At 39.7% G+C, this 18,972-nt stretch overlaps 1 protein-coding gene across 8 annotated transcripts in view; it reads right to left on the reverse strand.

Moving 5' to 3' along the window:
* Nucleotides 1-18,972, reverse strand: part of SH3D19 (SH3 domain containing 19) — an 86,360-nt gene that overhangs the window by 36,080 nt on the left and 31,308 nt on the right. For 6 of the 8 annotated variants that reach the window (XM_055722979.1, XM_055722801.1, XM_055723041.1 and 3 more), the window contains exons 3-6: nucleotides 9,319-9,359; nucleotides 2,153-2,195; nucleotides 796-943; nucleotides 368-569 (exon numbers count right to left, since the gene is read on the reverse strand). In XM_055722979.1, coding sequence (XP_055578954.1) covers nucleotides 368-569; nucleotides 796-943; nucleotides 2,153-2,195; nucleotides 9,319-9,359 — 434 coding nt within the window. Of the gene's footprint in view, nucleotides 1-367; nucleotides 570-795; nucleotides 944-2,152; nucleotides 2,196-3,086; nucleotides 3,128-9,318; nucleotides 9,360-18,972 lie in introns of all 8 variants that reach the window. The other 2 variants (XM_055723101.1, XM_055723146.1) reach the window with 1 other exon arrangement.

Raw genomic sequence — 18,972 nt, forward strand, 5'->3', positions numbered from 1 at the left:
GCATGAGGGGCATGAAAGCAACACCTAGACCAAAGAATAGTACAGTAACTTCCCCAGTTTGGTTTGCACACTTCTCAGTCTGAATGTGTAACTCTGCTGCTATTCTGATTGAACATCTGAGCTCCTCTGGCCCTAAAGCAATTGTTATTATGGCTGAATTGAGCAAAAATTTAAGATCTAATTACAATCTGACTGTGAATGCAACGGTAGTTCATCAGAAGACACAATTTTTACATAAATTTACAGAAGTAATCATCCACAGAAATGTAACTGTTATTCATATTAAACGCTGCACAGACCAGTAATAAAAGACATCTTCAGGAGACAGAGTAAGGTTTCATCAATGAGAAATTCAAAATAGCCTCACCTGGATAGACTGCAGATTCCCAGTGTGTAGGCACACTAGTTTTTACATTACTTCCTGGCAAACGGCTGATTAGTTCCTCCGGAAAGTCAGTTTGTGTTGCAGAAGTAGTGGTATGTCTAGGAGCAGCAGCATTATTGTTATTTGTTGTATTGACTTGCACTTGATTGATTTCTTTTATCACCTGCTCATATGATGGTGGAAGCTACAAAACAGAGATAAATATTAATGGACGCCCAGATGTGATCCTTCAAATAAAAAGCACATAAATTTAAAAATATTGAATTAACATATGCAGAGGAAAAGAACATTGTCATAGTCTTTTATCCAATATGATGAAAGCCTAAGCAAGCAAAAACCCTATTCCTCTCTAACTTAATGTGCTTTTTACCTTTGTAAATCAAACACATATCATGTAAGTTCACACTCACCTCAGCTGGAATATGCTCATTTCTCCTCCACTGAGCATGAGATGAAGCAGAAGGGAATCCTAATCCTTGAGGAGCAACAGGGCTTGCACCTGGAAACCAGGAGGATGGCCGGAGGGGTTCAGCAGCAACTATTGTAATTTCAGGACGCCTGGAAATGAAGGCAAAGTGGAATAATTACCTAAACCATTTAAAAATAGTTCTTTTAAGTACAAAAGACCAAGGTTTTCTCTACATGGGAAATCAAAATAGTTCAGGTCTTTTTGATTGAACCCGAGGTGTTTTTCCCTGCTTTCAAAGTAACTTACCTGACCTTTCTAACAAGCACTTAGGCTTCCATTCAAAGCACCTAATTAAATGCCTAAGCCAAAAAGTAGGTTTATTGGCTTCAGTGAAATAATTTACATGCTTAAAGTCCTTCAACACAAGTGTATGTAACTCAGATGGAAGAAATCTTACTCTTCATGAAATAATGAAAACTAACCATGTGTTTGCCCTTAGCCTGCTACGATATGAAAACAGTAGAAACCAGATGCTTCTGGCTGGCTACCTAAAAACTTGTCTATCCTCAGACCTCGAGGGAAACCTCCCACTGTGCTAAAGTGGGGCAGAGCAAGTCTCACAGGCTTTTGGGGCAGGGCCTACGTCCTTACAGCAGCCAGTACCATAGGGATTTCTGTGGCAGTTAAAGACCTATAGGTACTACCCCTGTTTTATCCCTGTAACAACTGCCTTAGAGCATAGGCTGCAGTGATGGCCCACGTACCCAGAACATGCCCCAGAGTACTACTGATCAATCTAGAGTCCTACACAAAATATATTTTGAGGAGTTTCATGAGTATGAAGCCTATAGAAGCTTCTGTCTGCTGACCCAAAAAAAAACCTGCAGAAGTGTAACTTCTAAAATTACGGTAAAAAGAATTTTTTAAAAAAAGAGGGCTACAGTTCCTTGACACCTGAAAGAATGGCAGACTCAGCTCACCAGCTGTCCAGGTTGGTGACCTCTTTTCTCAATATCCTTTGAGAAACTGGAAGGAGACCTGAAAGTGTGCTTATTGGCACTGTGAAGTGATCCTGTAAATAGATGTCAGGAAAGTAAAACAGTTCTGCAGAGGTCTGATAGTTGGTTACATTCTTCTTTAAAGACACACAAAAGTTGATGAGAAAACTCCTCAAACTCTTGTGTTTAAGAATCATGATATTTATTTTATCCTGCCTAATTTATTTTTAAACATACCAAGAAAAGAGAGAAGGAGAAAAGAAACACCCTAGAGGAGAAAGCCATAAAAGGCAATACTGTGACAGAATCTAACAAGTTTTATAGTAACACCTAATTGTAATATAAAAAACATCATCATACCTTCTATCCCTCTGCTGTTCGCTATGGCTAGAGGTCCGAGAAGCTATTTAAAGAAAAGAAACAAAAGTTTTGAAGAGGTTAAAATACACTGTCACAGCAATAAGATAATAGCACAGCCCTTACCAATCCACTATCAATGAAATGGAGAACATAAATTCCAGATTTTAAGAGTGGCCAAGTTAAAAAAAAAATAATTGTATTAAATATGAGAAGTTTTTAAAAGGTTTAGGGTGCTATTTCGTAATGACTTAAGTCATTATATGTTCAAGTTACCACCAAGAGAGATGGTCCTGCCCCCTTTCCTCCTCACTACTTGTCCCTGCATCCTGCATTGTGGTGAACCTGGAGCTGAAACTTCTTTTAGCTGAAACAACCCATGAATAAAACAAAAAGAAGAGTTAAACACATCTGGCTTTGCTTTTGATGGCTCACTTCTGAGATTTATTCTTTAAGCTTTTTTAAATCTCATTTGTTTTAGAGAAATGAAAAGTACTAAGGCACAAAATTTAAGAAGCTATTTCCCCCTCCTTCATGTAAAAGGAAAAAATTAAATGTTCCCAGCTAGAAACTTCCTAAAGTTTACCCACTTGTAGATTAAAAATCAGTAACATTTGTGGGGTTTTTTTTCCAAGTCATATGTTTTAAGTTACATAAAAGAAGTGAATCCTGACCTCTTCATTTTTCTATTTTTGCCATATTTACATTCAAATAATTTTTTCAATGGCCACATTGTATTTTCACTTTGATTTCTTTAGAGAGAAAAGGAAATGATCTGAGGGACAAATTTTGGATTGCAAGTGCAATTTAGGAAGTGGTAAAGTCTTATTGTGCAAAAGCTGACAATTACGCTGTTCCTATGCCATCACAGAATCATTAGCTGCAATCGGCAAAGCATACTTGATTCAAGAGTCACATAGTATTGTGCCAGACGTACCTCTTCCACAGGGCATTTTTGATGTGCACTATTCATGAGTGCTAGAGAAAAAAAAGAAGGGGTTACAGAAGAGGACGAGGAGGTGAAGGAAAACAAGCCAAGGCGTCAGAGTGCCAGAAACCATGATCAAATGGGTTAGTCACGCAAGGACAGGGCACGTGCCAGCTTTGTAAGAGGACAACTGTAATGTCTATTCTCAATAGTGCATTAAATACTAAAATAAAAGCAGATTTCATTTCTAATCTCATGCTGATTTTAACAATGGCTGTTTAGAAGTTTCCCTTGCAATAAATTAACCATGAAGAATATAACTGAATATGATAATGTCCACTGTATGGCTCAACAAAGAGCCACTGTAGGAACAAAGAGAGGGAAGTCAAATCTTTTTCAATGCTTTATTTACTTTAAAAACGTGGTTTATTTGGGTCTGCACTTTTTCCCTTCCAAAAACAATGTGTTACACCTAGGAGCTGATACAGATGCAAAGAAGCTGGGATCCCATAATTTATACTCCCATCTACTGAAGAGACATGGGCAGGCAGATTGATCCCAGTAAGAGGCACACTGCGAAGTTCTGTGCATGACTGCACATCTCCTAAACCTGTTCTTTAAAAATTGTTTGGCTAAAACAAGTTAATAAAAATACCCTATGCCTCACCTTCACTTTCCTCTTGAGAGATCTTAACACAGCAATGATCTAATACACACATCGAATTAAAAAACAAAACAAACTGACCCAAATCAACTAATTCCAAGATTACTTTTGCAAAGATGATGGAAGAAAGTGTTCATTTGGTAAATGTATTCAGTACATCTGATTGGGGTATAGCTGAATTACAATGGTAAGTGCATTAGAAATGAGGTATGTAAACCTGAATCGATAAACCTGTCAAAATCTCATTCTTTCTTCATTTTCAAATAAATTCTACATGGTGTTTTCTCCTGTGAAACTCTAAGTGACTTCTATTTATTCAAGTTAGTACAACAAATATGAAAAGCCTAAAAAAAGTCTAAAAGACCTATTTCCTTTCTTAATATAGGCAAAAGAACTCCAGCGTGGTATCTATGTAACCCATCACACTTCAAATTTCAAGTAAACAAGTGAATTTACTTGAAAACAAAACATCTGAAGTATTTATATAAAAACAACTTTACTGGCAGATATAAATATGTCTCTTCAAAAGGGCTAATATCCAAGCCATCATATGTGTTTTTAGAATGTGCTCAATTTGGGGTGGGGGGGGGGCTGAGAAAAAATCTCCCAAGTATTTATGGAATCAAGCTACTTCCACGTACGCATCCGTTTAATATAAACATTTATTTCTTAAGGACCTTGACAGTATCCTTCCTTCCATCAATCACTCCCCTCTTTTTCCTGTCACATTTTTGTTACATCCACACTTTTAGAACATCTTTTGTTTTGGAAGTTCTTAAATCCACAGTAGGAACAGAGGTAAAAGCTACTCCATCTTCTGCTCTCATGTATTCCTTGGAGTTTCATAAATGCTAGAGAACAGAAAATAGAAACTCTCTAAACAATCCTTGCTCCCAGACCTGTAAGGCTTTTATTCCTTTACCATTTCAGAGAAAGGAATTTAAATTCAAAAGTGTATGAGAGAAGACATGAATTTTTAAAATAGAGCACACAACTGATTTATAAACAAAACAAGACACCCATCGCCATTTTTCCGGCCTTGCGGTCTTTTGATCCTGTAAGTCTATTCTTCATTCCCTTTGTGGACTGCCTTGAGAAAGTATTCTATTAATTCCGCCCCCTCCCCCCCCCCCCCCCCCCCCCCCCCAAGATTTCAAATTATGACAGCTTTAAGATTTTAAAAAAACTTTCTTCCATCAGGGGAGTCAATGGAAATGTATTTTAGTGCTCGTAGACATATTGACAACTGAAGGCAGTTGGCTCCTCAACTTCCACACTGAGAAATGTTCAGGGTGAGAATTGTGGAGATTTTCAGAAGCATATACTTAGCAGTATTTAAGTAAAAGATAAGCAAAGCAGTTAAAAGGTGGGAGAGGAAAAACAGTGCATAAAATCCACACTTCTTAATCTTATAACTTTATTGGTATCAGGGAAAAGAAAAAAATGCCAAATCAACTCATAACATTGTCACTATTTATTTCCAGTAGTGTCAAAGAGGCATCTAAATGTGTTTAACCTAGTATAGTAGAATTTAAGCAAGTAAAGGATTAACAGTAATATTGTAAATAGAGGACAGATTAGTCACTTACAGGTTCATTTTCTCTACATATTTCTTACAAGCACTATTTACTGGGCTTTATTCAATTACTTTTGAATGTGCAGTTGTAAAGTGTACTGAGTTTGTGCTATATACTTATGTTTCAAATGTTTTTCCTCCGCTGTTTCTTCTCTGGGGTCCTACTTGTCAAATCCACTTAATACGTTATTTCTACTTGAAACACACACAGAGTATGGTGCAGAGAGCATTTCAAGATACGAAATCAAGATGCTTGTATAAGTAAAACCATGAGTATTGCCCATAAATTACGATGCTACAGACAAGCTGGTGGCAACAGAAGCCTGACATGTACTTTGGAGTCTTTGGAAGAGAGTTGGGCTAGAATTTACAGTCTTTCAGGCAATCTTTAAAGGCAGCATAGCGGCAACTATAAACTTCATTCAGGGATCTGCTCAGAGATACCATCCTGTTGTGAGCACTGAGTGCTTCCACAATATAGACATTGCAAAATAATATTCATATGTTTCCATTAGTAAGTCTGTATGAAATACTGAAGAGTTTTGTCATTGCAGAGTGTTTTAAAAGCAAGTTTAATTTTGCATTAAAAATTGGAACCATAGCCTCAAATAGCCCAAGCCTTGTGAGAAATCAAGCTCCAAATTTTTCTGATTATTGTCCCTTCCAGCAGCTGTGAGTAAACATGATCCTCCCAATGAACTTTTTCAGTTAATTCATATTAACTATTATGAGTGGGTTTTAAAGTAATAATATTACTTCCTACAACGAGGATGTGTGCTAATATTTAAAAAACCAGCTTCTTTCAATGCTTTTCTAACACCAGGCTAGACATTTCTACTGTCAGTCCTATGAAATATGTAGACTATTAGACTGAGAATTTAATTCTTCTCACTATATAGCTGCCTAGGAGTAAAGGCTATTCATTGTAGTATCTCAAGGACAGCTTCAAGTGTGGGCAAGCACTCCCTCCCCTACCTATCAAGCAATACACCGAAAGAGCTGCCAGAATGACCCCGTGCAAGAGGCCATGCTTGCAGTCTTTGTGTGTTACATAGCTGTGGAGGCCTTTCTTCAGGGAACACTAAAAGAATTAGGTAATCCTCAAGACAACATCAGAAAAAAAAGTCTAATTTCACCCAAAATCTGATTAGACTATTTCTGTAGCAGTGGAGGTTCATAGTAAATCAGAAAATTTCATGCATTTCTGAAGTAAGAGTTGAAGCTTTTCTCCTGAACTATTTCTTGGCACAAGGGGGAGGCCTTGCTCCTTTTCTTTTGGTTCTGTTTCCAGGCATCTCAGGGAAATGTTAGATTGTCTGACATTAGAGCTGGGCTGATTTAATGCTTGAATGTAGCTAAAAGAGATGGAGATGCCCAATTTCCTTTCCAAACACGGACCTCTGTCCCCTTTGAACAAACATTAGTATTCAGTGTTAAATAAAAAAATAAGCACTTTCTGTACAGTTATGTCCATTTTATCTCCCTGAACCTGCTCACCTTGGGCTCAGATCACCAGCAGCACAGGGGAAGGGATGTGCTACCTCCAAGAGTGGTCTCTGTTTCCTGCCTCTGCTTCCCAGCTCCAGCTCTTCTTTGGGCAACTTCAGTGAGGGAACTGATCAAAAACAACCTAGGGGGGGGTGGGGATTCCTCTTTCCACCCCCAGTAAGGTGAAATACCCTTTTCACAGCTGACCAAACTGCTGTGCACCAGAGATTGGCATTGGTGCTGAATAAAATCTACATAACTACACCCTTAGAGCAAGCCTGTAGTTTCACTCAAATTTTACAATAATGATTTATGAAGGCACTTCACTCCTCCCTACACCTTTCCTTGGGCTGTATATTCCTGCCTCTGCACTATTCCCTGCATTATGCCAGCGCAAATGTTTGTACAGATGGGGAGAGAATGAGGTCACAGAACTGAGAGCCAAAAGAACCTAGGAAGCCCTCAAACAAAACAAAAATGAAAAACAAACAAAATCCGCAGCCAAAAATGGCTGCAAAACTGCCAAATGGGAAGCCACAGCCTCAGAGTGCATACAAGCTGTATACAAGCAAATATGTGGCTGAATGAAGGATGTTTGCTTAGGATAGAATGAGAATGGAACAAGCTTGCAGGTTCTTCGAACATTTTAAAGCAGCAAACTTGCTTCTGTAGCCCTGCTCCTTAATGCCACCCTATTCTGTAAGAATGGAGAAGTGAGAGAAACCATTGCTACCCTTGGTCTGCAGCACTTGGCTTGCCTCTTTTTACTTTTGTTGGCATTCTTGTGCATGTTGCTGTGGTGGCATCAATGGAAATAGTTTCACTGACTTCAGTGGGAGCTGGATTTAGTGGTGTGTCCTGGCCCGAGATCATTATTACAAAACCAGGGGTAACTTTTGAAGAGTTGAGATTAAAAAGTTACTCCTGAGCACATCTCATGTTCACATGCGTATTTGCTTTTCTGAATTGTACTGAGCTGTCAAACAATTGAAACAAAATGACACCGTCTTTCTATCCAGAGTTGTAGTCAAGGTGGTTGAAAGGAAAATAAACCCTCTTCCTCTTTGGCCACAAGACACCGGGAGACTTATCAATACAATGCCATATAAAGTATTGTCCACAGGTTCAAAAGTTGAAACCCTGCACGTACCCATCATGTTCGTCGAAAATTAGAGCTAAAGAACCCACAGAAGCTGTGATTAAGAAATAAAAATAGATTTCTAACTCTTCTAGGGAAATACACTTTTCCAGAGAATGCCATACTTCTTCCAGATTAATTGCAAGAGGAGTTAGGAATTACTCGGGGTCCATTTTTAATTTAGGTCCATCCACAGGTATGGTTACTGGCATACAAAGAACTATGGTTTCATGTACAATGCCTTGATATTTGCATGGACGTTTTTTTCTAGGTTATTATCTGAATAATTCACACGGTACTTGTATTTCATCATAGTTATTTACATATTAATATTAAGTATAATGTTATAACATGAGCCAGAGCTTCTTGACTAGGTTGGTTTTTTTTACTTGATTGTGCCTCAAAACAAAGTACCACTTGCAACCATATTTTCAAAAACACGGGTATCAATTGCTTAATGATCTTTTAGACATTTCCTCAGATAAGGTACTGGGGCTTAGGCAGCCTTGAATCAATTTCTGACTCCACCACAAAAGGCTGTCCGTGTTTTCCACTTTCCTATCTATGGCAGCAACAGCAGAGATAAAGTGCTGCATTTTAACTACAAGCACCATGTAAGATTTGCTCTGAATAATGCTTTCATGATCCCCTTTGACTGCCTCCAGCCTAATCCATACTAATGGGTCCCTGACTAATAAGCCCAGGAGAAACAAATCAGTAGTACATACACTAATTTATTTTCCCCCATAGCAGAATCCTGAGGGTTGTTTCATTAATATGAAATGGAAATTGTGGACAGAGAGGAAATAAAAATGAAAAGCAGAAGAAAGAAACAGCAGTAAAGTAAAATACTTTGGAAGATGAAGCTAAAGAAATTCTCTGCTGGGAAATATCATGAGCAGGGAAAGGGAAAAAGGAGATAAACTATGAAATCAGGGAATAAGAGTTTGGACTTTCATTCAAGATTTATAAACAATTTTTTGTTTTCCAAAGTGAGCCCAGACCATGACTCTAATTGTGGTCAAGGAGCAGTTGATGCAAGTTTCTACTAAAATAGAACTATCTTCTGCTTTGTCAAGTGAACTAAAAACTGGTTGTGTGTCACCCAAGTTCTTCAGAGATGGACCAATTACATCTGTGCACAAATGCATTAGTGCGTAAATCAGAAAACATTAGTAACTGGCAAGAAGGAACAGCCTGTCATCAAAGCAAAAGGATGGTCTATGTGAAGCAAAAAAAAGAGAAAGAAATTACAGCCCTCCAAAAGCCTGCTTGCTACTTTGTTTTCACATGTAAAGTTAACCAGTTACTAAAAACAAAGATGTAGCAATCTTACAATATTATGGTTCTCAAAGAATAGGAAAAGTAGACTTACATCTCTTGATTGCTGCTCTTATGGATGACAAGGGTCCTTGGCTTAATGAAGAAAAAAAATATTACAATGTGGTTAATGTCTCAAAGAGAAAACAACTAACATCACACAGAAATTCCCCGTTACATTGTAAAGGGTTTGCCGAGCACATTTTTCCCCTAGGTTGTTATCTTACAGAAACTTGTCCAAACTCCCGGAGTATACAACTATACCCAACCCCTTCTAATGAGAACCAGATTACAGCTTAGCTGCAAGACTCTGCAAAGATAGAGAACCGATTATTAAAACAATTTTTTCTTGATTCTGTGTTGAAGTTCACATTCTGTCTCATTTGATGGGAAAACCTGGAGAAAAGCCCATGTGGGTGTGCATATTCTCAGATTATAAGCATTTAATGACTTAACACTCTTGTAAATAAATCTTACACAGCTGAGTAGAAACCTACAAGCCCTTTGCTAAATATTTTCAACAATTACTTAACAATTTGTCTTCCCTTTCAGTTAAGATTGCATTTTTCAGTAATAACTCGGTGGGTGAGGTTAGACAGGAAGACAACACAAACAAAAATTTGTTGATACACAAGGACAGAAAAATGTTTCCTTCTGGCAACTCATCTGTTTCCTTGGTAAGACTGAGGTTTCTGATGCTTCTCTTCTGAATGTCTTATTTAACAGATATAGCAGTCCTTACTATTTTTGCAGGTAAAAACCAAAACTAACTTGGGATTATCATTTTCAGAAGCTGTTGCTAACTTGAAGAACATGGTATCAATAACCTGCCACTTGTGCAAAGCTACAGAGATTTAAAAAAAACAACACACAACTGCTTCAGAAAAGGATTTATTTTGCTCTTTTTTTTTTTTTTTAAATACAGCAGGTAAAGAATACTTGGTGAGATGCCTCTGGAAGTTTTCAATAGTCTTTTTAAAGACTGAAGATGATTAAGACAGTGGTTCAAATTAATACAATAGCTTAGTGACAACAGAAAGGTATACTAATCAAGTATTTTCCAGAACCATCCCACTACAGCCTTCAGCGGCAGTGTAACAGCAGGAATGGTAGTACAGGGTGGGCATTAGCATTTCAACACTGCTCTCACTCCGCCTGCAGCAGGTGTGCAGCACACCAACTCCATCAGGGCTCAGTTTAGCTCCACATGCGCTTCCACTGCAATTACCGACGGCTGCAATTACTCCAGCAGGATGAAGAATAGGGAGATTTGGAGGGGAGAAGAAAGAGACAGTCAAAAAGGACATGGATGAAAAATGTCCTCCCTCTACAGTCATTCTGAAAACTAATTAAGACTGGAAATGAATGTTGGTCTGACTGAACTGTTCTCTGAAATAGTTTGGCTAGTCTAGGATAAACAATGCCTATTTGTCTGGTTTCAGAAACAGTTCAAATGTGGCTTGGCCCCCATCCACACAGCTAGCAAAGCTGCGTTAGAAAACAGTTCTATCAGTCATATTTCACTGTGCGCTGTCAGCAGAAAAGGATTCTAATTTTCCTTCAAAACGTCCCATCATAATACAGCCTTATCTTTAAGAAACACTTTCAGTTCTATGTTCCTCCCAGATGCACCCCAGACTCCTTTTTTAATTCCTTGTAACTCAAGTCTCTTTTGGATGTTCACTTTTGAAGCTTTATTCTCCTGCTTTCATTATTGTGAATAATTACAGTCTTTAGGATTTTATCTTAATCATATTTAATATCAGACAGGAAGGAAAGTGAAGTCTGGTAACATGAATCTGAATTTTCTGGAGTAGCAAAACACTCTCTGTAGTCAGAATTCAAGATATACTTTATTTTATAGCAGAAAATTTGGAAATTATGAAGTATGCACATTCAAGTACCAGTAAGAACCAAAAGGAACAAGTTAAGTTCTTTCTGCCGGTGGCACGAGCCCTTTGACCCATGGATTTTAAAATCAAAATGCAAAGAACAAAGAAGCAAAACCTTTCATGAAACCAGCCTAGTGAAGTTGAAGGATGGATATATCAAGAGCAAGGCAGTTCAAGTACGCAACTATCCGTGTAATTTAGAACCCAGGATAACATGGTTCTGTTAGAAAATTTATGAGCTCACACGCAGAACAAGCTGTTAGCAGATGGTTCTTCTTTTCCACTTTCCATTAACAGGTCAGCCATCAACAACCTTTTGGCAAAACTCTCCCCAGGAGAGTCTGATTCACATTTAGGTTACAGTTATTTAAGCCCTTTAAAAACATGGAAACAGGAGTAGACATAGAATGTTTTTTTCCCTATTAAGCCCTGTAAAGGACTGCACATTCCATAATGCTGTGCACTAAACCCACTAATTTAAATAAGATGCTGTTCTTGGGGAAGCTGGTGATTCTGCCCATACCTTATGCTGAGCTAATCCCTCCCTGTTCTACAAGCAACAATTTCTGGTCTCTTGTCCTGTCTTACGAAGACAGAAGTGATAAGGTTATTAATATCCTTCTCTGCTCCACAGTTAATGACACGTTTTCTCTAAGGCTATCCAAATAACTAAGACAACCAAACTGAGTTTAATTCTCCTACTTGATGAAGTAGGAGCTGCAGCAATTGCTCTACTGTATGGAGTCCCTGCCTCTTTCCCACCTCCCTCTCCTGTCCACAAAGCACAGCAATGAGCCAGAGCACACACAAAATCCCTGCAAACACACATGTTGAGGAAAAAGGAAGAGGGAAGAAGTTTAATCCATGCGGGACCTCTGATCCTGGTCTCATTGAGACTTCCCTGACAGTTACATCTGTACACCTGAGGTGACAGTGTGACAATAGCTAGCCCCTGGGTGTGGAGGGCAGCAGCTCCCACATCACCCTGCAATGTACATAAGCAAAATCCTAATTCATGTTGTTGGAAGAAATCAGTGCAGACAGCAGGAAGTTTCAAAATGTTAAAGACTCTGATAAACATTAGATCCAACACCACCCCAGCCACACCTAATATGGACTAAGTGAAGATGCAAACTATTCATCCATCCCACACACGATTTAGCATACAGGAGTGGACAAGAGCAGCTCCTCTGACATCCGCACATCTATCCTAGACCTCACCCACTGTTAATTTAAAGCACAAACTCTGCTTTGTTTCCAGCCAAGGCAGCAGCTTTGTTGAGCTTCACCTCAAAAGGGGGAACAGCCCTTCAAAAGGGGGTACTAACCCACCTCTGTCAGGACCTCTGTGCACTCAAACATACCTACTCAATAGGTTCAGAGGGGATCTGTAAGCTGCTGTACATGCTGTGCTGAAAGCAGCTGGGTACTTAAGTCAGCAGTAATATGAAAAGGGTCCCATGGGTCACCATTTCTGAAAGATAAAGAACCTGGAGTGGTGTGTTTGAAGTTGTTTAAACACCTACTCACTCTTTCTGGCAGGCTTTTTTCTGAGTTTCAAGGACAGGTTTTCTAAATATAAACACTTCAGGAAAATGCTTCAAAAGCCTATTTTAGGTCTGTGTATTGGGGAAATAAAATTGCCACAAACTAGACTGGGCATAGAGCTGTAAACTGTTTAGTGGAGTAACTGTACTTACTTAAACCATGGTCTCTCCCTCATTAGGGGCTTTGCACCCACACTTCAACTTGCATGGATCAGTGCCTCTCTTCAAATGCCACTTCAGTGTAGCTACAGTATTTCTTAAAGGCTTACTCCTGCGGGGTGACTCCTGACCCAACAGAGCGACTATGCAAGTTATCATCAGTCACCTGAACAGGCCTTCCACAGCATAGGAGAGGAGATGTCCTTCAAGTGGAATAAAGCTCAAATCACCCAGGCACCTCCAAGCAAGCAGGCAGGGATTTGAGTGTGCCCAGAGCAGGACAGCACTCAAGTCACACATCAGCTGTGCAAAGAGGCCAGGAGGTTCCAGGCTACCTTTTCACCCATATGTCTTCTAGCTGTTTCAGGAGCAGCAGTGGCTCCAGCCCAGCTGAGGGCACCTTACAGACATGTCTCCACCAGTTGGCTGACCATGAGCCAGCTCTGCTGCTGATCAGAAACAGGCAGAGGAGTGCTGGCCTTTATCTGTGTCTGGAGAGCACGGACAGTACTGGCTTGTGACTGCTCCCTCCTGCCTGTGAGCACACCCATAGCTATTTAGGGTGGGTGTGGGGGCGTATGTCTCCCCAGGCCATCGACTGTCTTCTGCCCTACGGGCTGTGGTACTGCTTAGGATACAAAAGACATCCCAAGCTACAGTCCTGTCTCAGCATCTCTCCTTCATCCACTTCCACCGGTCTCCTGTTGGCTTGCATGGGATCCTCTGCAAGAATTGAGCAATCCTCCACAATGCCTGCTTCTTTTACCAGAACCAGGACCTTTGGTTTTGTTACCTAAGCTGACAATATTCTACAGGAAAACTGACTGTACTTCTTTCATATATCATTCCAGACATATGCAAAAGCCGGAGGAGGGGTGAGGGGTTGAAAAAGAATGATCACTTGTTCTAAAAGAATGAATACACTGAAACATCTGCTGCAAAGTCTCAAAATTTATCCTTCATATCATCTTATATGAGCTTTTCTTCAAGTATCAGTCCTTAGGTTCACACTCCTGTGTAAAAGCTTTTTAACATATTTTTAATTGTGATGGGTAGCAACCCTGTCTCTCTCACACACACAGAGTAAAAAAAAAAGTTTAAAGGTTGTTATTTTTTATGTCTTATGACTACTTGGAACATGAGCCAAGAATTTTTAAATAGCTGACTTTTAAATTACTGTAAGGCAAAACACTGGTTTAATAAAAGGCATCATATATTCCTCTCAGTTACTTTAAAAGTCATGCCATAACAGCCAGTGTACTACAGCTTAACGTTTTAAAAACTTATTAGAATACATTACTCCAAACACAAAATGTTTAAAATACCACCTAAATGATTTCACCAGACTGAGTCACAGAAAGACTTAGTAATTTTATAGTTAAATTAAGGGTGGTGCAAAAGATCAGATTTACCACCACCCCAACAGCAGGCCAAAGACAGACCTACTAGTTTGACCAAAAAGTGCCCACAGTCAGGACAGAGGAGTCACAACTACCCCATCTTCATGATGTAGATGCAGAAAACATAACTGTATTAATCCTGTGGATTAAGCGAATCTAAACTGAAAACGTATCCACCAGTGATCAGCCTCTTCAATGCCTCCATTGGAGAGGACTCCCAGTCCTCCAACTGATACGTGTAAATTAGGCTACATGACATGCAGACTCCAGGTGCAGTTTCCACGTTAGTGTAAGAGAAGCGGACACTGTGCAGCCAGTAGTCCCGCCTTCCCCATGCTTACCATTTCCACCGGCTCTCTTGTATCGGTGCCGACATGGTCACAAGTCTGCTAGATCAGCCAGTGATTTTGCTAACACCACACAATCCCATCCCAAACAGCCTGATTAGTTTCCAGCCAGACAGGCTGACAACTCCAGCTGGCTGCAGAGCCACACGAACGCCAGGGTGACACCAGAGGAGCAGGGGGAGCAGACAGCAGGGGAGGCCAACAGCAGTCCCTGGGGTAAGCAGCTCAGCCTCTACTCACAAAACCAAACCCTAAATCTGTGACTCTGCAGCTAATCTGACAGCAAATCACCAAATGCTGGCTACGCCTCAGGTCAACTGTTCTTCTCACCTTTCAGTATCAGTTGATCCACACTTTTTTTTCCTGTTAGTACTGGTCATCCAGACTGGCTCACTGGGAGATCAAAGCACCAGAAAAAAGCAGCTGGCAGCCTCCTGGCAGCACAGTGGCTTCTCCATAAAATGAAGATGCCCTCTCACATTCTCTGCTAAATCATGGGGTATTGTCATGGCCCTGTGGGGACAGGAGGCTAATGAACATCTAGTCACCTAATAAATCACATCCTCAATAGTACAGATCTGGTCATCTAGGAAATCAGACTCACCCTGGTACAACTTTACTTCTCTTTTGGGTCCAGCCCCAAAACCTAGTAATCCTGAACCAGTAATTAAGTCCAGTGACAATTCAGTCCTCATCGCTATGCAAAGCAAGTCTGCTCCTGCATCACTTAACGAATGCCGCAACTGCAACTTCCCACCGTCTGGACAAGCAAGGATGTAGTTAAGAAGCAGCTAAAATCCAGCTGCTTAGCTAATTAAAACAGCTCACGTTGATCAGCATAGGGAAATCCTTTCAGGAATTGCTTTCTAGCTGTTTCTTCAACCACTTATTACATATTCATGTGCCTGTCGCTGTCATAGTTGGGGATCATGCTTTAGCAACTGAACCTTCAATTTTATGGCAGAACACAAGCAGGAAGTCAAAGCAGATCATGGCAGCGGATGATAACATTTCACACACTGATTCTCACAGCAAACTAGAAGTCATGAGGTTGCAACAGCTTCCACACTTAATAATGTCTAGCTTAGATCTTGAAGCTGAAACACCTCCAAATCTTTTTGTGAATGAGTCACTCAGCTCATGTGTACCCTGAATTAAATCCTTCCTGATTCAGAGCTACAGACATGCTAGCTAGATTTCCCCTAGCATTTTCTTTCAAACAACCTGAGCTGAACTGCACCTTGCCCTTGAAGACGACTATATGCACACACCCATTCCAGAAAGGCAAATCTTCATGATTCAAGTTATTTCCAGTCTTCATCGTCTATTGACTGATTCCAGCTCCCAGTAAAATGTACGTCACAAGAATGGAGGGCTCTGCTTATTGAAGAATTTGGCCCTCCTGTAACAACTGAGATCTTCCTTCATGCCATCTATTAACGTATTTTTACTCACTGTGGCGGTAAGCCTGATAGTATGAAATAGTATTCATGCTTTAATGACAATTTAAGCTTGGTAGTAAATATTTCTAGCAGTGGAAAGCACCTATAATTCTAATAATAGTCTAATAGCAATGTAGCACTGTAAATGTAAATGCAGGTGTCACTGAATTGTTACAGTGATAGTGACAGGATATTTGGACCTGGCCAGCAACATATTCAGACACAAAAGTAAGGGTTAAAAAACTGAAGGGAAGAACCAGCTCTTTCAGATAAAACAACTTAGCTGTAAACTGCAGCTTCTTCTGATGGAAACTATTTACCATTAAAGTCTAGGTAGTTTCTGCATTTGCAAAGGGGGAAAGATGACAGTGCCCTACTTCTACAGTTAAACAATACGGAACAAAGCTTGATTTCTGAAGAATGGTTCTTCAGTTCAATTATTTGCAGCAGCACTTCAGTCAGTAAATCAAAGCCCTCTGTAGCCACTGACAGGACATTCTGCTTGCTTCATGCCTCTCTGTACATCAAACACAATCTGGTGGTTGAATGAGCTCCAGAACCTTTGTAACTGAAATCACAGATGAATAAAATCTGGTTTAATCATGAAGGACGAGCAGGACAAAGGCATAAAGAAGACCTGTAGATCTGAATCCACAGAACTCCAGATAACTTTACAGGGCTTTAATTGTTATAAAGTATGGATATTAGATTTTCTTCACGTAGTCTGTATACTTCATAGAGCACATAAATATAGTGTTAAGGTTATCTTCAAAATTTTGTAAAGGGGAAAGTGTAAATGTTCTCATATGACTAGAAGCATTAATAATGATTACTAACAAAACAGATAACACTTGCTTTACAAAAATAAATATCTTAAATCCCTACTAAACCAGTTACCTGCAGATCAGCAAAGAGCAAAGAATATGGGATGGCAGAGGAATCACCCAAACTAAGGACAAAAAATGGGTGTACTCCATCTGGCCTTTTGAAAACGTAGAGGCTGAGAAGCTTACGAATAGAAACACAACGGAGCACAGTTCCAGAGAGGAACAAGCAGGAACTAAACGGTGTTGACTGCAAGGGCAAGCACTCAGCAGGACCCAGAGGACAAACAAGCTAGAGGTGAGGAATCCAGAGAAGAATGCTCAGGTGCTTGCAAGCTTAGAGACTTCAAAGACTTCAGAGCAGTAATCAAACCGAGGAAACAAGGTGTATTTTGCCTAGATCTTTTTGTTTCCTGTGTAAAAATAATCTGTAAAATACAGGCCCATTTGTTTCAACTATTGTGCATCCTTTGCAGAGGAAACTAGTGTATGTATGAGGAAGGAGTACCTGGGGAACCTCGAGACATCTTAAGGCCCCCCCCAGATGGATAATTGAGTCTTACTTCCAAAGGACAGTACCAAACAGCTTCTACATTTAGCAGTTAAGATAGTATCTGGATCCTGCCTAACCAGAGATGAACAGCACAAAAATCTGTAATACAAAAACCAGCTGCCTGAGAAGCATCCAAAATGTAAAATTCAACCTAAGCCACAGAAGGGATTACAAGACGTGTTCGATGCTGGCGTGACCTCAGTGCCAAAAAATCACCTGACCATCTTGGAGAATTTTAAAGTACAACAGCCAATGCTGAGCTCCTTGACAAGTCCCATCCCATAGGATTTCCACACTCCTTTAGCCTAATTCAGCTTCTTTGTAGTCCATCTGGGTAGCCTGAAATAAGTAGCTGAAATGTGCCGGAGTTTAAGCTTTAGTTGTGTGAGGAAACAAAAGAAATTTCCTCGTTATTTTAATTATAGATACATGTTGAGAGCAAAGACATTTGTTGTGAAGAGACAGTCTATAAGACAGATGCATTAATACAAATGCATCAAATATAGTGAAGTCTTAAAACTTGAAAACAAGAAAAAAACCCAAACCCAAAACCTTCCACACTGTAAATGTGAACTAACAGCCAAAAACTGTGTGTAAGAATACTACAAGATCATCCATCTAAAGAGACATACTGGCTTCTAACTAGCCATTTACATTTATAAATAAAATAAATCACTTAACAAGCAGCAGAAACACTCATTTTCAACCCTCCCATGTTAAAGCCTCACAAAAGTAAAACTTCATGCGTGATCGCATCTTGTTCCAATGGACTGCTGACTCACCCAGTTACACCCTACAATACATAGGTCCATGGACTTGTAACAGTGGCCCTTACAGAAAGCACAGTGCACAGAAATTGTAAAAGAAAATCTCATAACCACACCTTCACCAGACCTGTCTTTCCAGAAAGTGCCCTGCATGCAGCTTAGTCAGAGAAATGGCATGTTTGCCTATGCACTCTTTCCTTGCCCTTCCTCCAAAAACACTGAAACGCTTCCTTTTCTTCTATAGCACAGATAGTGACAGCTTTTGGTTACAAAATACAGAAAGCAATTAATCAGAAACTTGCACTACATAAAACAAATGATACATTCATACACCTTTAGATCTACAATGTTTACCTCCAAGTTTAAATATGACCTTAAACTGCAGTCCTTTTTATTCATTCACAGAGATCCAGCAACCCTGAGATTAAGGTCAACCATTCCCAAGAGATATGCATCAAAGATGATTTTTCAAATCCTATAATTCTGATTCTACACTGATGTAGGTAAATTACAGTGTATAGGTAAAGGTAGTATCTTTGTTAGCCCACACTGGGTAAAAACAGCCAAGTTTTTACATACTTGAATTCCCTTCCAAGGGTGAAACAGAAGCATCAACCATCAGAGCCAAACAGATTTTTAAAATCACACCTACGCCTACAAAACCTGCATCTATCCCAAATACACTGCAAAACCCTGATAGGCAGGCACAGTGCTGAATCTGCTGTAAAAGCACTCAAACCCCTACCTGAACAATTTAGAGAAGGCCTTTAACTGATGG

Source organism: Falco cherrug, chromosome 1 (genome assembly GCF_023634085.1).
Source record: "Falco cherrug isolate bFalChe1 chromosome 1, bFalChe1.pri, whole genome shotgun sequence".
In the NCBI taxonomy this organism is placed as follows: domain Eukaryota; kingdom Metazoa; phylum Chordata; class Aves; order Falconiformes; family Falconidae; genus Falco; species Falco cherrug.